Source organism: Muntiacus reevesi, chromosome 15 (assembly GCF_963930625.1).
Source record: "Muntiacus reevesi chromosome 15, mMunRee1.1, whole genome shotgun sequence".
Taxonomy (NCBI): Eukaryota; Metazoa; Chordata; class Mammalia; order Artiodactyla; family Cervidae; genus Muntiacus; species Muntiacus reevesi.
In genome coordinates, this window is record NC_089263.1 from 24,462,668 (window position 1) to 24,490,163 (window position 27,496).

General features: G+C 44.7%; 1 protein-coding gene across 2 annotated transcripts in view; it reads right to left on the reverse strand.

Moving 5' to 3' along the window:
* CTXND1 (cortexin domain containing 1) overlaps window positions 1–27,496 on the reverse strand; it is a 43,818-nt gene continuing 16,322 nt past the window's right edge. The window contains exons 2-3 of one of the 2 annotated variants that reach the window (XM_065906345.1): window positions 910–1,072; window positions 1–713 (exon numbers count right to left, since the gene is read on the reverse strand). In XM_065906345.1, the coding sequence (XP_065762417.1) occupies window positions 472–651 (180 nt within the window). In that variant the 5' untranslated portion in view covers window positions 652–713; window positions 910–1,072 and the 3' untranslated portion in view covers window positions 1–471. Of the gene's footprint in view, window positions 761–909; window positions 1,073–27,496 lie in introns of both variants that reach the window. The other variant, XM_065906347.1, reaches the window with a different exon arrangement.

Sequence of the window (27,496 nt, forward strand, 5' to 3'; positions counted from 1 at the left end):
TCCGCTTCCACTGCCAGCCCGTGGGAAGGGGGGGATTTCAGGTGGATGTCTGAGCTCTGCACCCCTGGGGCGAGTGCGTGTGCTACTTGGCATGATCAGGGCAAGGGTGTCCTTAAAACCCGACCACTGCTAAATGATCTGTCCTGTATCCAATGCCAAATGGGGCTTGGCATTACCCACAGTCTCACAGGGTCCCCAGCCTGGACCCGGGCTACGGACTCACGGTCCTCTCATCCCCAGACTGGCCGGCCATGGCACTGCCCCCAGCACACCACACATCTCGGCCTGCTGCTCGTGTGAGCGTGGACAAGGCTAAGGTGAACCTTCTCCATCCCCGGCGGCCGAATCTGCTCCCGCCTGCCTCCAGGCGCTGGCAGGCTGGTGGCCAGGGAACGGAGGTGTCCCGGGGCAACCTCATCCAGACAGCGCCAGGGTCTCGGTCCCTCCCCACTGCCCCTGCCTGCCCGCGCCTCAGTCGTCCAGGTGCTGCTCCTCCCAGGTGGACGTGGGGATGGCGCTGTAAGGGTCCATGATGACCTTGGCACAGCGGATGATCATCACGATGAGGAACAGGCAGAGGAAGACGAAGCAGGCCAAGGTCAGTCCTTTGTCCACGTCCACATAGACGGGCTCAGGCGTGGGTTCCTCCATCTCTCAGTGGCGGCTTCGGGCTCCTCCTCCGGCGCAGGGTTGACTGGTACCATCTTCCACCCCTGCAGAAAGCCAGGGCAGTGCAGATCAGAGGGTTATGCCCACGTACCTGCAGTGGGGGTAGGGGTGGGGGGGCAGAGCACAACCCTGGGTTCTTATGTGCACCCCTGGAGTGGAAGTTGGCTCCTTCCCCTTTCCTCCTGCACATGAGAGCTGAGACCTTGTGCCCACTGAGGTCTCTTCCCAGAGGGCACTCACCTGCTGGTCAGAGTGATTACCACTTCATAAGGGCCACTGGGTGGGCACACACCCTGGGTGGGACTGCTTCAGGAGGGAGGCGGGGGTGACCAGACATCACAGCTGGAAGCCAGAGAGAGCAGTGACCTTTCCTTTAGAGAGCAGGGACCCAAACTGGCAGCAGCTGAAACAGAATAGGACAGAAAAAGGCTGGTCACTTCCCACGATGCCCAGACTTGAGCTGGACTGGCAGAAAAGTCTGGCCTGGAGAGTTCCTGCCTGGGCATTGTGGTGGGAGCAGCCACACTTTACACCGATGCTTTTTTTCTTTCCTTCTCTCTTTTAAAAAATATAACATTAAAAATTGTGATAAAATAGACATAACATAAAATTTACCATGGTGACCATGGTTAAGTGTACAGTTCAGTGACTTTAGGACATTCAAATCATCGGGCAGCCATCACCAGAGTCTCCAGAGCTCTCTTCAACTTGCAAAACTGAAACTGTGCCCATGAAACAATTGGGATGAATTGGAAGATTGGGATTGACATATACACACTGTTGATACTATGTGTAAAATAGATAACTACAGAGAACCTGCCGTACAGACAGGAAACTCTGCTCACCGCTCTGTGGTGACCTGAATGGGGAGGAAATGCAAAACAGAGGGGTGTATGGATATGAGTCCCATTCTCTCAGCTATATAGCAGAAACTAACACAATGTTGTAAAACTATATTCCAATAAAAATTAGTTAAAGATAAAATAAAAATACAACTGTAAAAAATTGTTGTAAAGTATACATAATATAAAATTTACCAAAGTGACCATGGTGAGGTGCACAGGACAGTGGCTTTAGGGCTGCGTTTCACAGGTGGACTCAAGTCTGGCCTCTCAAACACAGACTGAAATCCTCGGCTCAGCGTCTGCCCTAAGTTAATATCAGAGACCCCGCACCGATTGTAAAAGTCAGACCTTGGAGAAATTGTCTGGTGGCTCTCCCCTGTCTAGTCTGGGGCCAGAACTGGGCCCTATAACCTGGCAACGTGCCCCAGAGGAAGGTTATCGACATTTTCTGGATCCTTCAGCTGGGATGAAAGCCAAGAGCGTGGATGCAAAGAACAGATTCTTCCACCCTCCAGATGGTGTGCGTTGATTAACGTTAATTACAGGGCGGACACACATCCCTTCCAGCCCCGCTTCCCATTGAGGACCTGACCCCCAGCAGTGATGCAGCTGAACTCAGCTGCCGTTCCCTGGGATCTGAGGGGCCGACCTTCCTAGGAGTCAGCTCAGTGGTCCCCAGCAGAATGTAACCGTCCTTCAGCATAGAGCCTGCACAGGCCAGACACTCCATCTGCCACCTTCTTGGGGTGGCTGGAGGGGAACTTGCTCCAGAGTCAGCGTTTCTGATCTGGGCCAGTGAGCGACCCTGAAGGGAACGGCTGCTGGGCTGACCTGGCACAATTGTGAAAGCGAGTGGTTTTGGGGTTTGGGGGCAGCAGATCCAAATGGGGGCTTCCCGAGTGGTGCCAGTGGTCATGAATCTAATGCAGGAAACACAGGAGACATGGGTTCGATTCCTGGGTCAGGATGATCCCCTGGAGGAGGGCATGGCAACCCACTCCAGTATTCTTGCCTGGAGAACCCATGGACAAGGGAGCCTGGTGGGCTGCAGTCCATGGGGTTGCAAAGAGTTGGACATGAGACTGAGTACATACTCTCCTAAATGCCTTATCTCCAACTACAATCCCGTTGAGTGTCAGGAATTCAGCATATGATTTTGGGGGTACACAATGCAGTCAGAGCAGCATGTCAGTTTCTCAAGGGCAGGGTCCAAGTCTGACCAAGGGCCATTACCAACCTGGACCCAGGACAGGCCCCCGCCTTGTGGGTTCACAGGAAATGTCAGAGAAGATGCAAACTTGCTTAGCTTCTGCCCTCCGGACACCAATAGTAGGAAGGCAAGGAGACTGAAAAAGCACGTCACTTATTACTTTGGGGATAAACAATCAGCTGTATCGACAGCGTGAATTCAATCAGGTAACAAAGACCAGAGCTGACCACGCGCAGTAATCTGCTGGTTCTATAAATAGTGGCGGAGCCATTATGAAAGGTGACCCGTCAGAATCACTTCCCCAGATGACAGATGGGTTAAGTGGAAGGCATTTGCTCAGGACACAGAAGAAGCCCAGTGTCATAACCCGACACTGATTGTGTTGTCCTGCGGGACTGCACTGGAGGGCCCCACTCCTTCCTCAGAGCAATTAACAGGCTTGCCAGAGGGAGATGATGAGTCTGTGCTAAGAGATAATTAAGACCAGAAACAACTTAGGAATTTGTTTGGAAATCAGCGATTTTTAGAAGACGGCTGCTCTCATCTCCCTATTCTAGGCTTCAGCTGCCACATTTCCAGCCTCCGGGCAACCCTGCTCGCTACAGACTGGCCCCCACAACCCAAACTAGCTCTGCCCAGTCTATCCTGTTACTGTTCTGAAGTCAATTTTGGTATACTGCGTGGTACATCTCAATCAAGTTCTGTATGTTCCATGCTTTGTCTCAAATTTGAGGTCGAGGGGAGATTCTGTCAGCAACCAAGGACTTCTGTTCAGACCTGAATGGTGGGTATTACCTCCACTGGCAGGCCTTGTCCCTATACTTGTGTTCCTAAGGGGACAGTTAACCACCCCCTACATCGTCTATTTGCTTAATATTACTGGGAATGTGTGCTCAGTCGTGCCTGATTTTTTTGGGACCCCATGGACTATAGCCCGCCAGGCTTCTCTGTTCATGGGATTCTCCAGGTAAGAATACTGGAGTGAGTTGCCATTTCCTCCTCCAGGGGATCTTTCTGACCCAGGGATCGAACCCATGTCTCCTGTGTCTTCTACATTGGCAGGCGGATTCTTTAACACTGAGCCACCTGGGAATGCCAAATCAATATACTGTGCAGTGTTAAACACACTGCACCCTTAAGCTGTTTGTTCATTTTAATCTTCATTTCAAAAATCTGAACATAAAGCTAGCATATACTTTAACTCTTGGTGAAATTTAAATATTAATAAAATGGTATATCCATAAGTACAGACCATAACTACTAGCAAGGATGGAAAGATGCATGGAGGGGATGGAATTCATGCAATATTGTGGAGAGAATTTGTTATTTTCTAATATTTAAATATTTTGATTCTTATGTTTGATCTATAAAAAACATGGGCTATTTTTGCTCTATTTCCCCAGGTACGGAAAAATGCAAACAAATCAATCAAAGGTGCACAAGAACACACTGTCCAGCTACTAGAGAAGGAGCGACCCACTGGGAGGCTGTTGGAAAAATGCATCTTAGAAGGGAAAGGAAAACTAAAATGAAGGTGGAACAAGAGTATACCATCTTTGGGCACTTTTGCAGTCAGACAGGGCTTCCCTTGTGGCTCAGATGGTAAAGAATCTGCCTGCAATGCAGGAGACCTGGGGTCGATCCTGGGGTCGGGAAGATCCCCTGGAAAAGGTAATGGGTACCCACTCCAGTATCCTTGCCTGGAGAATTCCATGGATAAAAGTAGCCATATAGGGAGAGGAAAGAAACCGCACAAAGATATGGAGGGTTTCATCAGCAGTCTTGCTGACACTGTAACATCAAGATTTGAGGCATGGGACTTCCCTGGTGGTCCAGTGGTTAAGCCTCTGTTCTTCTGATGCAGGGGGCACAGGTTCGATCCCTGACTGGGGAAGTTCTGCATGTGGTGTGGTATGGCAGAAAAAATAAAAGAAGAAAGTCTGGTGCCCTTCCCAGTCTGCTGATCCATCAGGTGTGGCAGTCATAGCCTTGGTGGTGGCAAAAACAACAAGGACAGTCAGAGGAAGGGCATCACTAAGAGACCATGAGGAACAATGAGAGAACAGGATCAAGGTTCTTCGTGTCCTTACACTAACAGACCCATTATTTGTGGTAACCTTAGTGAACTTCTATTCCTTATAGAATCACTCTCCAATAGAAAACACTACTGTCTAGTGACTCTAGATGATTGTCAAAAAGAAATCTTCATTTCTGATAGGCAGTAAATTGAATAGTGCCAAGAAGGGCACTAACTTTCTACTGGTTATGAGGAGCAGGTTTTTTTTTAAAAAAAAGATAATGCTACATTGTTAAAGTGTATATGTTGTTTGTTAGTCCTAAATTTTTTATGAAATAAAAAGATGCTTACTCCTTGGCAGAAAAGTTATGACCAACCTAGACAGCATATTAAAAACCAGAGACATTACTGTGCCAACAAAGGTCCATCTAGTCAAGGCTATGGTTTTTTCCAGTAGTCATGTATGGGATATGAGAGTTGGACTATAAAGAAAACTGAGCGCTGAAGAATTGATGCTTTTGAACTGTGGTGTTGGAGAAGACTCTTGAGAGTCCCTTGGACTGCAAGGAGATCAAAGCAGTCCATCCTAAAGGAGATCAGTCCTGGGTGTTCATTGGAAGGACTGATGTTGAAGCTGAAACTCCAATACTTTGGCCACCTGATGCGAAGAGCTGACTCATTGGAAAAGACCCTGATGCTGGGAAAGATTGCAGGCAGGAGGAGAAGGGGATGACAGAGGATGAGATGGTTGGATGGCATCACCGACTCAGTGGACATGAGTTTGAGTAAACTGCCGGAGTTGGTGATGGACAGAGAGGCCTGGAGTGCTGCAGTCCATGGGGTCACAAAGAGTTGGACATGACTGAGCAACTGAACTGAACTGACCTGAGTCCTAAATTGTATCCCAGTCTTTTGCAACCTTATGGACTATAGCTCACCAGGCTCCTCTGTCCATAGGATTTCCCAGGCAAGAATACCGGAGTGAGCTGCCATTTCCTTCTCCAGGGGATCTTCCCCACTCAGGGATTAAACCTGGGTCTCCTGCATTGGTAGGTGGATTCTTTACCACTGAGCCACCTGGGAAGCCCAAATATAGCTATAAAGCAATGTAAATGTTAATAATTTAAAAAATAAAAGTTACATAACAGAAACTTCATAAAGATAACTTGTATCTAAAATTCTGCATTATTTCAATAAAAACTAGTAGAGGGAAGGTGGAACTAAATCAAGATGTAATAACATTTTTATATAATTTGGGTAGTATAAATATTTTAATAATTTTAATTAATTCAATAATTTAATGCAAATTTTATTTTAATACTGATAGAACAGTGTAGTTTAAGATATGTGTTTGAACATTTAAAGATAACATCAGGAGAATGATATAAAATAATTGACTATTAAATTAGTTAGCTGAATAGACATTTTTATTGCCTATAGGGAATGTATACTGATTTCAAATGTTTACAGAATATTTACAAAAATTGATTTGGTGTTTATTTACAAAGAAAACATCTATATATTTTAAAAAGTAGAAATTTTACAGGCTATACTTTCTGACCACAAAAGATTAAACAAACTAACAAACCAACAAGCTATTTGATTTTAATAACATTAAAAAATAAAGATTGAGCTGATGAGAAAATTAAGTATAATTACAGAATATTTAGAAAATCACTCTAATGAGACTACTACATATTAGAAGTTATGGAGTGAGGTGAATGACAGCTGTTTATTATACTCAGGGCCAAAACCATAGCTTTCATGATTGAACAAGAAGAATTAAATGCAGGGAAAGGAGAAATAAACTGAGACCATTATAAAAACAGCATCAAGGAAATCCGGAAGATGAAATAAGTCAAATTAAAAGCAGAATTTAACAATTCACAAAACAGAGCACCAGTAGAATTAAAAATAAACCACAGAGAAAGGTCTTTATAATAGTTTGAACCTGGATAAACCTCTGGCAAAATTAATCTAGAAAAAGAGAGAAAAGACAAGTATACACCTTTAAGAATGAGAAAAGCCAACTGGCAGGAAAAGAACCAGATGCTGGGAAAGATCGAGGGCAGGAGATGAAGGGGGCGGATAAGATGGTTGGATGGCATCACCGACTCAATCAGCGTGAGCTTGAGCAAGCTCTGGGAGATGGTGAAGGGCAGAGAAGCCTGGCGTGCTGCAGTTCACCGGGTCGCCAAGAGTCGGACACGACTGAGCGACTGAACAACAGGAGTGAGAAAGAGGATATAACCATGCGTGCTAAGGAGATTAAAAGCACAAGCGGTGGTGCTGTGTAAAACCCATCAGTACATTTGAAAAATTCAATGATATAGATGTTTTCTAGAGTGTAAATGGTCAAAATGGACTTAAAATGTACTGGAACATAAAATTAAGCATTCTCCAAGAGGTGTTTGTCAAGAGGGTCTAAGTAATCCAAGTTGGACTGGGGTACAGCAGCCAGACCAAGGTCAAGCCCATGAAGCTGCATGAAGTCCTCCAGTGCATCGTGGTCTACCTGGAGTCCCCCTGGACTGAAGGGCACCCCTCCTTGTTCTGAGAACTGGGGATAGCCTGGGAGCCACACTAGGGTTCCTCACCTCTCGTACATCTGTGCTCCCCTTTGCCACTCTGAGATTACAAAACAAGAACACATTCATTGCCAATATTTCTACTGAACAGCTCAAGCTCCAACGTCACCAAGTTTGAATACATTTCCTGGGACTAAGCAGTCCCCAAGGTGCTTATTTATGACTAGAGGGCCAGTTGGCTCATGCCTTCCAGATGGAGTGTCCTTCTAGTACCCAAAGGATGCCACATCACCTGGGGAAGATGGTTGATATTAACAGCTAGGAAGTTTTTACCTTACAGCATAGCTGGTTCTTCCAGGTGTGGGCTCTTCCAGCCTTCCCAAGAGCTCTGTCAAGAGACCCCACGTCACAGCTTCTTAGCTTTGTTGCCATACACCAACCATATTCCTGGGCCTTTAGTTAGCCTCCAGTATGGCTGATTGCCACCCATCCCAGGATCCACAGCCTCAGAGGTTCAAACCATTCCTCTCCTGGAACTTCCCTTCTGGTCCAGTGGTTAAGAATCTACCTTGCAATGCGAGGGGATGCAGGTTCAATCCCTGGTTGGGGAACTAAGATCCTACATGACTTGGGGCAGATAAGCTCATGTGCCACAACTAGAGGACCCAAGCACCGCAACGAAGATCCCATGTGCCTCAACTAAGATCTGATGCAGCCAAATAAACACTAAAATGCTACTCTCTCAATTCATCCCACCCTCTCCTTCCCCTTCAAGAGGGAGGGGATATATGTATACCTATGGCTGATTCACTTTGTTGGTACTGCAGAAACCAACAGAACAATTACCATCCAAATTAAAAAAGAAAAGAATAAGCAAAAAAAAAAAGCATACCTCTTGTACAACAGAAACCAACACAACAATTATCATCCAATTAAAAAAAAAAATACAAACACCAACCTGTTCCTTTCTTAAGAGACCACCAATTCCAGGCAGGGACCTGCCCCAAAGTCTAATGCTTTTATCCTCACGATGACTTTATTTCAGAGGCTGTGTTGCTCTTTCCTCCCTCCGGATATTGTTTAGGCAAGGCGTGAGCTACTGAGGCAGATTTCCAGAACGTGAATCTCAGGGGCAAAGGGTTAGAGTCTCAATCAGTATCCATTCATGAGGCTCTCAGACGACTCATGCAAATATGCCCGCCTCTCCCAGCACCTCTCTAGGTCTGCGCATCAGCAGTTTATTTCCCAGAAAGAAATGTCAGATTTCCACCTCTTCAAATATTCTGCCACACAGAACCAACATGGCATTTAAAAAATGTCTGTCTTTATCTCCTCTAGCGATAGAGAACTTTGAAGACCGTCTTCCTGTCTGAGAGGGCTGGGGCTCCGTCAGCTGCACGGCGCATATGTTTTCTGCCTCTACTTGTGTCACACATATGGCAAGAGAACACTTTCTGTTGACAGTAATTCCCCCAAATTCACGCAAATCCCCTCTGCAGAGCTCCACAAATTGCCTTCCTGCATTTGAAGGGTAAACTAACAAGAGCCCAAAGTTTTGCAAACTGGCAAGTTTTCTAAAGAACGTAATTCATTTCCAGCCATGAGTTGAGATGTTCGCACTTCCTTCTTACAAATTTTACAAGTGTTATCTAGCAGCAGGGGGGCCAACAAGCTGACATTTTCTATGCTGCAATTCTCAAAAGTAATTTGAGCCTTGTTTTGGATAATCAGTCTTTCAGTGTAAAGTCAGAAGCAATGAACTTGGACATCATCCAACCCAGTGCCATTATTTTAGAGTTAGGGAGACTGAGGCTTAGAGAGGGCAAAGGATGGGACTAATAATCCCTTTATAGGACCAACACTCCTTTTTTTTTGGCCATACCATGCAGCATGTGGGATCTTAGTTCCCCAACCAAGGATCAAACTCAAGCCCCTTGTAGTGGAAGTGTAGAGTCTTAACCGCCAGACCTCGATGGGAATGCTGGTTGCTGCAGAGGACAGTGACGTGACACTTTCCACGATCACTCCAACAAACATCTCTGGTTTTCCTGAATTCCTTCCAATGGCAGAAGGTAGGTGCTAGTGCCAGGACCAGAGGTGTAAAATTCATCTTGTATTTTTTGTCTGTGCCAGTGATAAGCTGGGCCTCTGTCCTACTATGGATTGCATAGCAACACAGCTCTAAAAAGAAAAATGTAGGAAACTGAGACAAAACTGCCAAGGATGAGGGCTGGTGGAGATTCAAGCAGGCAAGGGGTCAGAGTCCTATTTCAATGATTATGGTATTTGCTTACTACTATATTTAAAATGGATAACCAGCAAGGACCTACTGTACAGCACAGAGAACTCTGCTCAGTGTTATGTGGCAATCTGGATGGGAAGGGAATTTCTGGGGGGAGAACGGATACTTGTATACCTATGGCTGAGTCCCTTTGCTGTGAGCCTGAAATTATCACAGCATAGTTAATCAGCTACCCTGCCATACAAAATAAAAAGTTAAAAAAAAAAAAAAAAAAAGACTATGGTGGTGGCTATTGGTTCCTGGTAAATAATTTCCACCAAGTTAAGCAAGCTTTATTTCTCTAAGTTTTCATTCCCTTATGTAGAAATAAAGGGGATGATAGGATTATTGTGAGGATTAAATAAAACATGGGAAATTCTCAACACAGAAACTGACACCAAGTAAATGCTGAATAAATGCTAGCTGTTCCTATTAATTCTAGTATTCTAACAATTTTCAGGATCTTTTGAGATGAACTTGTGGACTTTTCACTGTCTATGAATAAATACCTTAATGTTGAACCAAATTTACATCCTGGAATAAATTCTACTTGGTATACTATTTTTAAAACACTGCTGGATTCAAATATTAATATTTTATCTAGGGGATATTACAACTATGACTAAGTAAAATGGATCTATTGATTCTTTTGTGTGCTATTCTGTTAGATTTTTGTATCAAGGTTATGCTAATTTCTAAGCACAAAAGGAAGATTTCTGTATAATTCTGTCTCCAGTAGTTCATATCTGTTCCTTAGAAGTTTTTTGAACTCAACTTGTGTGATCTTTTTGGAAATGCGTGATGAAGAATACTTTTCAATTTAAAAAAATGTTTATTTATTTTGGCTGTGCTGCATCTTCGTTGCTGCATGCAGGCTTTCTCTAATTGAAGCGAGCAGAGGTTACTCTCTAGTTGCAGATTGCAGTGACTTCTCTTCTTGTGGAGCACAGGATCTAGGGCACAAAGGCTTCAGTAGCTGTGGTGCAGGGGCTTATGGGAATATTGCCAAACCAGGAATCAAACCCGTGTCCTCTGCATTGACATGGGGATTCTTAACCATGAGACCACCGGGGAAGCCTCTTTTTCAATTTTTTAATGGATGTTGGCATATTTAGTTAATGATGCTGTACCAGACCCTTGGATGTTGGCATATTTAGACTTTCTACTTCTTCTTATAGCAATTAGGGAAACAATTTTCTGCAGGAAGAAATTGTCCATATTACGTAAATATTCAGTGAAATAAAATTGTAATGATCTTCTCTTACTGGGGCTTCCCTGGTGGCTCAGCCGTAAGGAATCTGCCTGCAATACAGGAGACCTGGGTTCTATCCCTGGGTTGGGAGGACACCCTGGAGAAGAAAATAGCAACCCACTCCAGTATTCTTGCCTGGAAAATCCCATGGACCAGGGAGCCTGGAGAGCTACAGTCCCTGGGGTCGCAAGGAGTCAGACATGACTGAGCCACTCACACTTTTCAGTTCCCATATTGATACATGCTAGTTCATATGTTTTCTCTGTTGCATAGAATTCTGTGGTTGGACCATGATTTGTTAATTTCCCCTCCAAATGATGAACACTTGTATTATTTCAAATTTTTAATGATGAAAATAATGTTTCAATGAACTTTCTTATGCATATACCATTGGGCCAGGTTTTTTTTTGCTATGGTGTGTTAACTGGACTGCAATTCTTTAGTCCTATAATTAGACTATCTCTAACTTTCTTGTGCTCAGTAGCTCAGTGGTGTCTGACTCTCTGCGACCCTTTGGACTGTAGTCTGCCAAGCTTCTCTGTCTAAGGGATTTTTCAGGCCAGAATACTGGAGTGAGTTGCCATTTCCAAATCCAGGGGATCTTCCCAACCCAGGGATCAAACCCACATCTTCTGTGCCTCCTGCATTGCAGGCAGATTCTTTACCTGCTGAGCAACTGGGAAAGCCCCTTGTGCTGTGCTTAGTCGTTCAGTAGTGTCTGACTCCTTGTGACCCCACCTCTATCCATGGGATTCTCCAGGCAAGAATGCTGGAGTGGGTTGGCATGCCCTTCTCCAGGGGATCTTTCCAACCCAGGGATCAAACCCAGGTTTCCCACACTGCAGGCATATTCTTTACCATCTGAGTCACCAGGGAAGCCCCTTGTATATTGCCAACTTTTCCTCCAAAGTGGTTGCTCTAATCCACACTTTCTCCAGCATTCTTTAGAAGCTGCTACCAATCATACCCTTGGTAGGACTTGGTATTGTCAGACTTGGTATTGTTCTGGTGGTGTGAATGTATGTCATTGTGGATTTAACTTGCATTACCCTTATTTCTAATGATGTTGAGTATATTTTTTACATTTACTGGGCATTTCATTTTTCTCTTTTTGAATTGTTGGGTTACTTTTCTTTTTCTTGTTTGTTTCTTCATTTTAGATATCATTCCTTTTTTGGTCCTGTGCTTTGCAAAATCTCCCCCACCCTTCACCTGTGGCTTGTCCTTTAACTTTGTTCAGAGAATCTTATTTACACTTGCTCAAATTGTTTTAAATTTTAATGTAGTCAGCCTCATTCACCTTTTCCTTTATAATTTATATTTCTGTAACATTTTTTTTAGGCCATGCTATACAGTATGTGGTTGTGAGAGGTGATGTGATGGATATGATGGATGTGATGTGATGGATATAATGGATATGAATATGAGTTGGACTATAAAGAAAGCTGAGCACCAAATAATTGATGCTTTTGAATTGTGGTGTTGGAGAAGATGCTTGAGATTCCCTTGGACTACAGGAGATCAATCCAGTCAATCCTAAAGGAAATCAGCCCTGAATATTCATTGGAAGGACAGATGCTGAAGCTAAAACTCAAATACTTCAGCCACCTGATGCAAAGAACTGACTCACTAGAAAAGGACTCAATGGACATGAGTTTGAGCAAGCTCCTGGAGTTGGTGATGGACAGGGAAGCCTGGCGTGCTGCAGTCCACGGGGTTGCAATGAGTCGGACATGACTGAGCATCTGAACTGAACTGACACGGCATGTGAGATCTTAGTTCCCCAACGAGGGATCGAACTCTTGTCCCCTGCATTGGAAGTGTGGAGTCTTAACCACCGGATCACCAGGTAAGTCCCATTTGTGACTTCTTAAATCCTTTCCTATCCTGATGTCTTGGATATATTCTCCTATATATATTTTCTAGAAGTTTGAAATTCTGTTTTTCTTACTTAGATTTTCGATCCATCTGAAACTGATTTTCATGTTATCTGATACGGAGTTTAGAGCTATGTCTCCCCCTATGGATAAACTATCATCTTATCCCATGTACTGACTAGTCTATCTTTTCCCCAGTGATTTGTAACACAACCTTAAGCTTCCATCTACACACTTCTGGACTCTCTATCCTTTTTAAATTTGTTTACTGTCTCTTCTTGTGCCAGTACATGCTGTCTTCAATTCCATCATAAAAACTTTATAGTTCATCTTGATATATACTAGTCCAAGTCCTCCATCTTGTAATTTTATTCAAGAGCCCCTTGGCTCCTCATATATGTTAGAATCATTTTGCTGGGATGGTGACTGGCATAGCACTGAATTCATAATAGCAATGAACTGCCATCTTGATAGCATGGAGTCTTTCCACTCGTGACAAAGTTATTCAGGCTCTCATACAGGTTCATTGATCATCTTTCATCATTCTCTCTATGTGAAAATGCTTATTTTCTGCTTATTTCTGAGTACTTAATATATATGTTATGATTTTCTTTGACATAATTGGGGAAAATTGAACACAGATTGAATATTGTATGATGTTAGGGTTAATTAGAGTTAGAGTTAATTTATGTTGGTTATGATAGAGGAATTGCAGTTATGACTATGTAATGTAAATTTTTAAGCCTATTTGTTACACATAAACACAACACACACACACACACACATGCATGTATCCTGTTCCTCAAAGAAAATCACTATTCTGATATCACCATGCATTAGTTTTATCTGTTTATAAACTTCATATAAATGAAACCAAGTGTGTATTTTTTTGTGTCTGACTTCTTTTGCTCAAAATTATGGTCTATGACTTTTTAACCACATTTCCGCATCTATCGATAGATCATTTTTATTGCTGTGAAGTATTCCATTGTGTGACCACAGCACAATTTATTTATTCACTCCACAGCTGTTGGCCATTTGGGTTATTTCCAGCTTGGGCCTCTTATGAACTGTGCTGCTAAGAAATTGTTGTACTTCTTTGCTTATCTTTTGGTGAATATATGTACTCATTACTATTGGTTGTATTCCTTGAGGTCAGGAGGCTGGACTGTATTGTAGTTGTATGCTCAACTTCTGCAGATATTGCCAAAGAGTTTTCCAAGTTAGATGCACAATGGCATGCCTTTCAGCAATTCCAGTCCCTCTGTGTCCTCATCAGCATCTGGTATTTTTAGACTTTTACATTTTAGCCATTCGGATGGGTATATTGTGGGTCATTTCCTTAATGTGAAATGAAAAGGGTTTTTTTTTTTTTTTTAGCTATTTGTCTAGCCTCCTCTATGAAATGCCTATTCATGTCTTTTGAGCATTTACTTATTGGGCTATGTGTCTTTTTATTTTTGATTTGTAGGCATGACATATATTCTAGATAAGAATCTTTTGTCAGATCCATGTATTGCAAATATCTTCTCTCAGCCTTTGTGTTTCCTTTCCCTTCCCTTACTGATGTCTTTAGTGAACAGAAGGTCTACATTTTAATAAAATACAGATCATTAATTTTTCCTTTTATGGTTAGTGCTTTCCACATCCTATGTAAGAATTTTTTTCCTACCCCAAAATCATGAAGATCTCCTATGTTTGCTCCCTAAAATTATATATTATATCCCAGAATTATAAAATATATAATTTCTAGGAGCAAATGAATGTTCATGTTTGGTGTTAAGTAAGGTTCACATTTTTTCCCCAGACATCAATCTCTCTTGCACCATTTACTGATAACACCATGTTTTCTCTTACTGTATTACAGGTCAAGTGATTCATATAAGCAGGTTGATGTAATGATTTAAAAATATGTCCCCAAATCCTTCCAAAAGGGGCAGTCCATGGTCCCGCCCCCTGAATGTGGATGGGCCTCTGTGGCTGCCTCAGGAATAAAATGAGGTATAAGTGATGTCGTATCACTTGCAGGGCTGAGTTAGAAAGGGTCATATAACCTTTGTGGTCTCTTTTGGACACTGGCTCTAGGAGCCTTTCGCCATCATGCCAGGAGCTGCCTGGGGCCGCCACCTGGAGAGACTGCCTGAGACCACCCGTTGCCGAGGCTGTTCCTTTTCAGTTGTGTGCGTCTTCCCAACCCACATGCCAGCCATGTGAGAAGACTTGGAGACCCCAGCCCCAACCAGCATCTGCCTGCCATGGCCTAAGAGATCCAGAACCGCCTAGTGGAGCCTACTTCAGCTCCCAGATATGTGATCAAAATAAATGATTACTATTTTTAAAAATTATTTTTAATTGGCAGATAATTGCTTTACAACGTAGCGCTGGTTTCTGCTGTACAGCAAAGTGAATCAGCTCTGCGCCTACATATAGCCCCTCCCTCTGGGGCCGCCCTCCCACTCACCCCCACCCACTCCCCTAGGTTAAACAGTTACTAATAAGTCAAGATTTGGGTAGTTGATTACACAGTAATAGATGACCAGAACCGTCTATTTCTGGACTTCTTTATCCTGGTTCTGTTGTCTTCCTTTTTAGCAAAACCACATTTTCTTATGCTAGCTTTTTCCTAAGTCGTGCTCAGCTTGTTGGGATGTTGGATATCCTCATATTTCTGTCTGCTCACTTCTATGAAAGGAGCTATAGAAATGATATTGGAAGCCACTGTGGCTCCTTCAGCAATTACTTGGGTTTGACACCCCCAGGCATCTGCTCTAAGAGCTGCGGGGTTCCACCCTGGGCACAGTGACTGAAACCAGGAGCTATGTGGGTGAGTTTTATTTCGGAGAATTTGGACCAGACACAGAGGGAAGAGTTTAGTCCTTCCCACCTCCCTGGGGAAGGTGGGCAGCTCAAAAGCCACTCTGAGAAGCAAATCCCCAATCACAGCCAATAAAGAAAGAATAGGGCAAATAACCAACAAGGACCTACTGTGCAGCACAGGGAACTCTGCTCAATGTCATGTGGCAGCCTGGATGGGAGGGGGGTTTGGGGGAGAATGGATACACGTGTATGTACGGCTGAGTCCCTTCACTGTCCGCCTGAAACTATCACAGCATTGTTAATCGGGTAGACCCCAATGTAAAATAAAAAGTTAAAAAGAAGAAAGAACAGGGCATCTTCCTGGTTTGGCTCCTCTGTGATGGGTTGAGGGCAGAGCTTTATAAGACCCATGTTTCTCTAATATCCATCCGCCTAACCTGGTTTCTCCTCCAACTCCTGCACTGAGGTCTTTTTTTTTTTTCTCTCTCTCTTAAGATTTTTTTGATATGGATCATTTTTAAAGTTTTTATGGAAATTTGTTACAACATTACTTCAATTTTATGTTTTGGTTTTTGGCCCCAAGGCATGTGGGATCTCAGTTTACCAACCAGGAATTGAACCCAAACCTGGGGACTGGAAGGTGAAGTCTTAACCAGCAGACCACCAGGGAAGTCTCTGCTGTGAGGTCTTTCCTAAGAGTTCTCCTCCCCCTCAGTATTTGCTGGGTGGGGGGCGCCAAATGTCCCTTCCCCCTGCTCTTCTCCCTGGCTCTCCTGCTTGGCTTAGCAAGTCTCCAAGAGCATATTCTCCACCTCGTTTAGGAAGCAGTCCATGCACAAGGCGCTGGGGGCAATTGGCAAGGTTCTCCTGCAGGAGGCCCTGGCATGGTTCTCAGATTGGAGTTTTTCAGTTTCTCCTGCTCCCTGGGGCTGAGTGCTCCAGCACTCCTGCTGCTCATGCCTGCTGCTCTGGCCCTGAGCCTTCTGCTGCTGCTGGACACACACCCACTCCTGTCTTGTGGGAGTCAGCCCCTGACATAAGAGCTGAGCATTCAGTCATTGGTGTCAACCTGATTCTGTCTGCTTCACAGCTTCCAGAAATTTTTATACCCTTCTGCTCCACTGAGGACACCCTAACTCCTTTTCCAGCACTGCTACAGATGTCTGCGTCTACATTTTGTCAGCTTTTAAAAAAAAATTTTTGTTTATTTGGTTGCATCACATGCACAGCATGTGGGATCTTAGTTCCCTGACCAGGGATCAAACCCAGGTCCCCTGCATTGCAAGGCAGATTCTTAACCAGTGGACTACAAGAGAAGAACCCATTTAGTCTATATTTTATTGCTTTGGTAATTTTAGTGGATGTAAAGAACTAAGAGAAGGAAAAACATAATCAATTCTTCATTTTGAAATGAGCAAGATTTGTCCCCCTCCCACCCATATCTTTTTTGAGAGCTTCCCTGATGGCTCAGGTAGTAAAGAATCTGCCTGCAATATGGAAGACCCAGGTTCAATTCCTGGTTGGGAAGATCCCCTAGAGAAGGGAATGGCTACCCACTCCAGTATTCTTGCCTGAAAAATTCCATGGACAGAGCAGTCTGGCGGGCTACAGCCCATGGGGTCGCAGAGTCAGACACAACTGAGTGACTAACACTTTCACTTTCACCCATATCTTTGCTCTTTTGTCTATTAACCAGTCTAGTCTTCGTATCTTATTTCTGGGGATCATGGTTTACTGAGTTTTATTGAGTGAGCACAGCACATTCTATTTAAATTTTACCTCTGTTCTGTGAAATACATAATCTCCTTTGTGCTTCCTCCGGATGTTGAATTCCAGCTCCTTCCTTAATGTTACAAAGAAAAACAAATCAAACACAGTAAACCTGACATGCAAAGAAAATGTCCCTGTGTTTCCTACAGTAGATTGAATGTCCTTCACAGGCACCCACCTTGGTGAGCAGTCGGGGACACTGACTCATCAACAATATCACAGTCTTCCACTGTAAATATCAGTCTTCTACTTCAGCTTTTCAGTTTCCTTTATTCATTCTTTATCTGTCATTCAACTGCCCACTTCACACGGAGGCTGACTTCAATGGTCCATTGTTGCTGGTGCTGTTGTTCAGTCACTCAGTCATGTCCAACTCTTTGCGACCCCATGGACTGCAGCATGCCAGGCTCTCCTGCCCTTCACTATCTCCTGGCGTTTGCTCAAATTCATTACCATTGAGTTGGTGATGCTCAATGGCCCGTATCTTTATGTAAACGAGCAGGCTCTCTGAGTTCTCTCTCCTCCCTCCTCTTCCTCCAGCTGATTCTGGCTGTATGAGGTGTTAAGACGGCCTAGTGGTGAAAAAGAAGGATCTTCAGATCCGAGCATCCGCCTCTGGATCCTTGCTGGCTTCTGGTCCTGGAAGGGCGACTGCTGGAGTGTTCCTGGTCCCTTCTGGACCTTTGGAACGACGAGCTTTGCCTGTTTCCAGGTCGTCCTCCATGGTCTCACTTTCTCCCACCCCTGGGTTCTTGCCCGTCTCACACGTGACACCCAGGATGTTTAGTGATGTCTGGGTGCCCTGACCATTGTGCACAGGCAGTGGGGAGCCAGGAGCACCACCTCAGCCGGTGGGCCTCTGTTGGGTCCACTCCTTACTATTTATTGATTAGACCATTTTACAGATCTGAAGAGTGGATGTAACTTGTGGAAAACTGATAGCAATGCAGATGATTCTTGCCCAGTAGCAAGGCAAAGAATTTTGCCTGGAAGAAAAATCACCCCAAAGGTTACAGTTTATTGCTCTGTAGCATGTTAGAAATTTTGCCTGTAAATCAGCAGTTGTATTCAAGCAGTCTTGCTTTCATGGACTTGGAACAATTTATTTTTTCCAATTCTCTTGGAGTCAGCCTTACCAGCCTGATAGTCCCTTCATTAATGAATTGAATAAATCATTGCTCACTTTATATACTGGGATTCCCAGGTGGCTCAGTGGTAAAGGATCCACCTGCCGATATAGGAGATGCAGGTTCAATCCCTGGGTCAGGAAGATCCCCTGGAGGAGGAAATGGTAACCCACTCCAGTATTCTTGCCTGGAGAATCCCACAGACAGAGGAGTCTGGCAGATTATAGTCCATGGGGTCGCAAAAGAGTTGGACAGGACTGAGCTAATGAGCACACACAGAAGGTGGTACCTGGGTTCCAGGGAGGTAGAGGGGGTGGATTCTGTGTCTCCTGGTCATCCTGGTTTCTGTGACTCCCCCAGCTCTTCTCTGTTCAAGCTGTTGGCTTTGGTAACTTGAGGCTGGTGTTTCAGTTCTTTGGTTGACATGGCTTCTCACCAGCTCGCCCAGGTTGAAGAGTCTTTGAACCCTCCTCTCTTCTCCATCCGCCTGACATCTGTGCAGCTCCGGAAGAGGATGGTGAGCCTCAGCACTGGCTCCAAGGACACACAGAAACCCTGGAGCTGGAAAAGGCCAAACTCCACAGCCACCTCACTGAGACCATTACGTTTGGTAAGCTGTGTTTTTAAACAAGTCCACTTCATCCAAATTGTCAAATTGACCGCAAATTGTTTATACCCCTCTCTTACTATTCTGTAATATCTGTAGGAGCTATTGTAATGCAGCCCTTTAATCCCACCCCCTCCCCTTTTTTTTTTTTAACTTATGTGGATTGGAGAATAGTCACTTTACAATGCTGTGTTAGTTTCTGCTACTCAGCAGAGTGAATCAATCACACAAATGCATACACTCCCTCTTTTCTGGAGCTCCTTCCCATTTAGGTCACCACAGAGCACTGAGTAGATGCCCTGTGCGGCAGAGCGGGTCCTCGTTAGTCATCTATTCTATACCGAGTATAAAAATACAGGGCTTCCCTTGTGGCTCAGCTGGTGAAGCGTCTGCTTTCAATGTGGGAGATCTGGGTTTGATCCCTGGGTTGGGAATACATGTATACATATATATGTACATATGTATATATGTGTATGTATACATATCTATTATATACATAGTGTGTATTGATACTACGGGTCAGTAGTAATATGATGGGTCAGTAGCATTGATATGATGGGTCAGTAGTATCAGTCAGTAATATCACTCCCAATCTCCCAGTTCATCCCACCCACTCCCCACCACCCTTAGTATCCATATGTTTTCAACATCTGTGTCTCTATTTCTGCTTTGCAACTAAGATCATCTATACTATTTTTCTAGATTCCACATTCATTCCTGTTATCAGTAATTAGCATTTTCTTTCTGTTTCTTTATCAGTTTATCAATTCTATGAATCTCTTCAAAATGCATGTTTGGGTTTGATGGTTTGGATGCATGTTTGCTATCTATCTAATTGAGATCTACCTTGACTTTCCTATATCCTTCCTTTGATATTGCCATTCATTTTCCACCTCCTTCCCTTGGAAGCATATATCACGGATGTTGGACCTTTCTTCTTTTTCCAACCTGTGCATTTAGAGCTACGCATTTTCCCATAAGTAGTGCTTTAGTTATAACCCACAAGCTCAAAGTTTTTTTAAGTTTGTATTTACTTAGAAATTTATTTTTCTTTTTGCAGTGCTGGATCTTTGCTGCTACACGCAGGCTTTCTTGAGTTGTGGACAGCCTGAGCTGCTCTTTGTTGTGGTATGTGGACTTCTTACCAAGGTGGCTTCTCTTGTTGAGGAGCACAGGCTCTAGGGCGCATGGACTTCAGTAGTTGCAGCTCCTGGATTCCAGAACATAAGCTCAGTAGCTGTGATGCACCAGCTTAGCTGCTTTGAGACATGTGGGATGTTCCTAGACCAGGAATCAAACCTGTGTCCCCTGCATTGGCAGATGGATTCCTATTTACCGTGCTACCAGGGAAGTCCTCAAAATATTTTAAAATCTTCATTGTAAATCCTTCTTGGACCTATAGGTATTTAAAAGTGTGTTGCTTAATTTCCAAGCGTTTAGAGACTTTCTGGTTGCCTTCTTGTTATTGATATCGAGTTTAATGCTGCTTTGAAGTCTGACCACTACTTCTCTGTGTCCATCCCACTGTCCTAAAGGGGCAGGGACCCCCCGTCCTCAGCGATCCCTCAACTTATCTAATGCGCCTTGCCCCTCCAGGTCCAAGAGAGAAGAAAAGTTGGGGGACACATCTCATCACCTTCAACCTCTCTTTCTCCATTTTGTCTGCCATTTTTTTGTCTTGTCTTCTTTTTTTTTTAAGTTTTACTTCCCCTGGGTCTAATTCTCCTTCTTGAATGCAGCTAATATCTCATTAAGAATATGGACAAGGCTCTAAACCACAGGAGAAATTTATGAGCCAAGTCCTCTAAATTGGTTTGTGAGACGCTAAATAAAGAAGAAAATAAGGGAGTTTGGAAAATTTCTTCTCAGGAAAATAGCCTGGCTTGCAAGGCTATTATTCTGCTGCATAATCATATTTTTGATTGTGTCAGGAACTGAATATGAGTGTGGCCTTCCTTTCTGCATGCCGCTGGTAGCATTCTAATCTCTTCCCCAGCAGATTGTTGTCCAGGATGAATCAGGTGAAGGTGAAAGAGAAAATCCCATTAACTTGGTAAAAATACCTCCCTTCTTGCAACCAGGGAAGGGTCTGTGCACATTGAGAGCAGCCATGGTCAATACCTGTACAGAGGTTTTATTTTGGAATAGGGTTTCCACTCATGGTGTTGTTAAAGCAATAACAATGGATTGCTTTGGTTACTGAGCTAAGCAGGTTCATGAAATTATGTCTCAGCCTTGGGCACGTAAATGGTGTGATGCTTCTGGGACCAGAGTGGGATTGGAAGTGGGGATCCACAGTGACTCTGAGGAGTTCCTACTTTCATATGTTTGAAAGGTGGGCATGGGGACAGCCAGGCTAGAGGAATGGGGTGCGATCTGCCTGAACACTGAACACCTGAAGACATGCCGTCAACAAGCAGAGCGATAGTGAGGGTTGTGAACCAGGGCAGTGGCAGTGAGGACCAGCAAAGTGTGGACAAAGAGGTCAGTGAAAAAGGGAAAACCCTTGGCTTTTCTGTCCCTCCCTTCTTTTTCTAAAGCACAGAGAACTCATTTACAAATCTCACTCATTTGGAGCGGTTTAAATGTCTTAAATCAGACCAGTAGCCAAAGAGATGTTTAGGAAATCGAACCTACATTTCTAATCTGAGTGCCATTTCATTTGCTTCCTTTGTAATTATTTACCTTTTCAACACTGGCAAAGAGCCTTTAACAGATTTTTCTTTTAAAGGAAGAGAATCGGAGCTTCCCTGGTGGCTCAGTGGTAAAGAATCAGCCTCCAAAGCAGGACACACAGATATGATCCCTGATCTGGGAAGATTCCATACGCCAAGGAGCAGCTAAGCTGCAACTACTGAGCCTGTGCTCTGCAACAAGAGAAATGATTGCAGTGAGAAGCCCTCACTTTGCAACTAGAGAGTAGCCCCCACAACTAAAGAAAGCCTGTGCAGCAATAAAGACCCAGCATAGTCAAAAATAAATATAAATAAATCTGTTAAAAAAATAATAAAGGGAGAGAATCAGCCTCTCATCTCCTCATAATGAAATTGGGTTGCAGGACATGGATGAGCAGAACAGTGAGTCCCTGGCAGGGAAGTGATACAACCAGCTCTGCTCAGTCTTCCTCTCCCCCTCCCCACTTCCCCCCACCAAAAGCCTCAGCAGGGGGTGTCTTTTCATAAATAATCAGGCTGTCTCAGGCATATTGAGCCATTTCTGCTGTTAATTCTCACCTGCTGCTGCTGCTAAGTCGCTTCAGTCATGTCCGACTCTATGCGACCTCATAGACGGCAGCCCACCAGGCTCCCTTGTCCCCGGGATTCTCCAGGCTAGAGCACTGGAGGGGGTTGCCATTTCCTTCTCTAATGCATGAAAGTGAAAAGTGAAAGTGAAGTCGTTCAGTCATGTCTGATTCTTAGCGACCCCATGGACTGCAGCCTACCAGGCTCCTCTGTCCATGGCAAGAGTTCCAGGCAAGAGTACTGGAGTGGGGTGCCATTGCCTTCTCCGGTTAATTCTCACCACCATAGCTAAAATCTCAAAGCCCTTTCTCATGGGAAAACAGCAGACACTTGTAGGAAGTTCTTTTCTTAGGAGGGGAGAGAAGTGGTTATAAGTTCAGGTCTTAGAACAAGATGTCCAGACTCAGATTCTGGCCACCTGGCTTACCGGCTAGATGACCCTGGACAAGTGATGTAACTTCTTCAGGCATCAATCTTCTTATGTTTAAAAGGGGGATAATGATAGCCCACAAATCTCAGGGCTTCCCAGGTGGTGCCTAGTGGTAAAGAACCCACCTGCCAATGCAGAAAATGTAAAGAGACACTTGTTCAATCCCTGAGTCGGGAAGATGCCCTGGAGGACGGAATGGCAATCGACTCCGGTATTCTTACCTGGAGAATCCCAAGCACAGAGGAGCCTGGTGGGTTACAGTCCATGGGGACACAAAGAATCAGACAGGACTGAAGTGACCGAGCACGCATACACTCCATAGGTGTCAGTGCCCCCGCTGACTGCAGGAGTAAACTGGATCCCATCCTTCAGCCTGCACACCTGCTCTCAGCGCTGGGTTCCCCAGGACACAGACAACCACATGGCAGATCACCTGGTGTCCTCTGACAAGGGGACACCCCACAATGACTGAGTGACCTAGGCTGGAATCAGAGGGCTGGGGGCCGCACTCCGCTGGCTGCACCTGCTGATACGAGGGGTTCAGGGGAGCCGCACAAGCCAGTGTCTCCAAAATGACTCAGACCAGCAGAGGCACGCTGCAGGACACTGACTTGGCTGTCCCCGGGAGTAATTAATCTCCCTGAAACTGACGGCCCCTTCAAGGCAGGCAGCCACAGTGGCTGTGTGCATCGGAGCTGCAAGACTCCTCTGCACATGTGAAGATGTTTGTGAGCACAGATGATGCCCCTGCAGGCATCCTTCAGAGTGGGAGCAAACTGCTATGGAAAGTCCAAATGACCTTGAGCAAGTCACTGAGCCCCAGCATCCTCACCAGGAAAACAGAGGTTGTTGTGGGGGATTCTGTCCTTGTGTGCAGGGCACCATGTGGAAGCCAGAAACCAAGGACCACCAGCCTTCTTCTTTCAATGCATTTGCAGACTTCTTGGTGGGGTAGGGTGGGGTGGTGACAAGGGTTGAATATGGCAACTTGACCTTTTGGAGGCTGAACCTCTGACTGGGGGCACTTGGATGAAACTTGGAAAAAAAATCACTAAATATATATACATATACACACACACACATATATATATATTTAAAAAAGAAACAACAGGCAATGTGCTAAATGAGGGGATCAGGGGTGGGTGCGAGTCTGGGCAGAAGCTGGGTCAAGGACAGAGTAAGATGGGCTGCTTGTTATCATGCACAACATCTAGAAGTCAAAACTGGGACTCTACGCTTTGGGTGTGTCACATTGCCTCTGTCAAAATGTCCCTCTCAGACTCCCCTGATGGCTCAGTGGTAAAGAATCCACCTGCCAAGGCAGGGGGCTCAGATTTGATCCTTGATCCAGGAAGATCCCACATGCCTTGGAGTAAGCAAGCCCGTGGTGCCACAACTACTGAGCCCACGCTCTAGAGCCCATGTTCTGCAACGACAGTAGCCATCACGATGAGAAGCCCGTGCACCACAACTAGCAAACAGCCACGGCTCTCCAACACTAGAGAAAAGCTGGTGCAACAACAAAGACCCAGCACAGCCAAAAATAAATAAATAAATTTTTTTTAATGCCCCTCTCTTCACAACTGCAGCTTCCCTGGTTCACTCCCCAATACTCCAGTGTTCCGGATACCCCAGGTCAGCTCTGAACACAAGGCTTCTGCTTGGCTGTAGCCTTCTTCAGTGAGGCAGGGACAGTGAGCTGCAAAGAGCAGCAGGCTGAGGGGTAACCCCCGCGGAGTTTGAGTAATGGCTCTGCCTGTTGATGGCTGTGTGACCTTGGTCAGGTTGTATGGCCTGTCTATGCTCTGCAACCAGAGTCCGTCCCCTCCCCCTGCCCCTCAGCTGTTTGTTCTTCCCTGTGGAGTCACGGGGAGATGATGAGGCAGGAGAACCTTCATCTAGTCAAGCAGGAGAACCAGTGTACAGGCTCCTGTGTTCCTCCATTTAGGGTATCCTGTTGGGTTACCCCAGTGCCTCCAGGGACTCGGTAAGACACCTGAGCAGCAGAAACCTAGAGAATGACTCTCTCTGGTACCTGAAGGGCATTTCAGTCCAAGTTAGAGAAGAGATTCAGGACAGAGGCCACTCCCCGCACCTCGATCTTTTGGCCATGTTGTGTGCATATGTGTTTCCCAGGGAGAGGAACTGGCCAGCCTGACTGACCTCTTCAGCTCAGCATCTCAGAATGAGCTTTCCCCAACTCGTGTTCATCTGCATAACCTAGTTGTAAGCTTGTCTGGCGGGGAGAAGCGGGGGTGCGTGGCATCACGTCACTCTGGAAGGCTGCAGGGGAAACCAAGTCCCTGTTTCTAGTTCCAGCCGGACCTCTGTCCTGAGGGCCCATCTAGCCAGTTGGACGTCCTCCCTGGGATGTCCTAGTTGTTGCTCCTGGCCACACAGAGGTGCCCTGGTATAGTTCAGTAGTTAGATAGCCCTCCACCCACCCCCAACCCCCCGACATCGCAGCACCACTCTGCCAACACCTTCCCTTCTCACAGGCTTGAACCTATCTCTGTCCCCTCATGATGGCCTGGAGCAAGCTGTTGAACCCTTCTGAGCCCCAGTTTGCTCATCTGCAAAATGGGAACAGCAGAAGTAACTACCCCAAGGGGTGCTAATGAGAACTAAGAAGAATTAATATATATACAAAGCACTTAGAAAAGCATCTGGGGATGTCACTGGTGGTCCAGTGGCTAAGACTCTGTGCTCCCAATGCAGGGGGCCCAGATTCAAACTCTAGTGTGCGAACTAGATGCCACATGCCACAATTAAATTTCCCCTGTGACACAAGCAAGACCTGGAGCAACAAAATTAATTAATTAACTTTTAAAAAAGAAAGAAACATGTCTGGTTCATAGCAAATACTATATAATATTCCCCAACCAGCTGTCTATATGGACTTATCTTTTGCTGAGGCCTCAGTCTGTTCTGGCTGCTATGACAAAATCCTGCAGACTGGGTGGCGTGTAAACAACAGAAATGTATTTCTCACACTTCTGGAGGCTGGAACACCGAGACCAAGGTACCCACAAGGACAAATAAGGGCCTTTTGTCAGGTTGCAGACTTCCCACAGCGTCCTCACAGGGTGGAAGGGGCCAGGGAACTCTCTGGGGTCTCTCTGATAAGGATGCTAATTTCATTCATGAGGGGACAATGCTCGTGACCATTCTGGTCACAACTAGGAGCTCCAGTGGCACAACAGGTTAGCACATGGTACTTATACAGTAGTACATGCCGAGCAATGCCAAGGTTGTGAGTTTGAGCCTCACTGGAGCATAACCCTTTTGGGCCTTCCTCGGTGGGTGAAAAAACATGATTGTGTGACTGAGCACACACACATGCAGACCCAAATAAATAAATAAATAGATAAATACATGAACTTGTTTTTTGTTTTTTAAAAAAGAACACTGCCTCTTTCTACTCCAACTCCTTACCCCTGGGCTCATGTACCCTCCAGTCTAAGGCCTTTGAGAATCAGCAGCATTTGGGGGATCAGGTCAAGAAGAAGTTCAGTTGGAAACACATTCAGTTTCAATTGGAGTGGATTTCCATGGTCCACAAAGATTTGTGTATAAAGATGCCATGCGTAGCAAGGTTTTCCTGGCTATAAAGTGGCAAGATTCAAACCATAGCTTGTCTGACTTGATCTTTAGACTCTACTGTATTGGCTTGTATGGTGGTCATGACAGGCTTTTGAATCTTTTTTTTTTTTTTTAAATTTTTGACCACACCCTGCACCATGTGCTGATATCTGATCTGATGGAGTATCTGAAGAACTATGAGCAGAGGTTTGTGACATTGTACGGGAGGCAGTGATCAAGGTCATCCCCAAGAAAAAGAAATACAAAAAGGCAAAATGGTTGTCTGAGGAGGCCTTACAAATAGCTGAGAAAAGAAGAGAAGCTAAAGGCAAAGGAGAAAAGGAAAGACATACTCATTTGAATGCAGAGTTTCAAAGAATAGCAAGGAGAGATAAGAAAGCCTTCCTCAGCAATCAATGCAAAGAAATAGAGGACAATAAAATGGGAAAGACTAGAGATCTCTTCAAGAAAATTAGACACACCAAGGCAATATTTCATGCAAAGATGGGTTCAATAAGGACAGAAATGGTATGGACCTAACAGAAGCAGGAGATATTAAGAAGAGGTGGCAAGAATACACAGAAGAACTATACAAAAAGGTCTTCATGACTCAGATAACCACAATGGTGTGTTCACTCATCTAGAGCCAGACATCCTGGAATGAGAAGTCAAGTGGCCCTTAGGAAGCATCACTACAAACAAAGCTAGTGGAGGTGATGGGATTCCAGTTGAGCTATTTCAAATCCTAAAAGATGATGCTGTGAAAGTGCTGCACTCAATGTCAGTAGCTCTGGAAAACTCAGCAGCAGCCACAGGACTCGAAAAGGTCAGTTTTCATTCCAATCCCAAAGAAAGGCAATCCCAAAGAATGTTCAAACTACCATACAATTGCACTCATCTCACACGCTAATAAGGTAATGCTCAAAATTCTCCAAGCCAGGCTTCAACAGTACATGAACTGTGAACTTCCAGATGTTCAAGCTGGATTTAGAAAAGGCAGAGGAATCAGAGATCAAACTGCCAACATCTGTTGGATCATCGAAAAGCAAGAGAATACCAGAAAAACACCTACTTCTGTTTTATTGACTATGCCAAAGCCTTTGACTGTGTAGATCACAACAAATTGTGGAAAATCCTGAAAGAGATGGGAATACCAGATGACCTTACTTGCCTCCTGAGAAACCTGTATGCAGGTCAAGAAGCAACAGTAGAACCGGACATGAAACAGCAGACTGGTTCCAA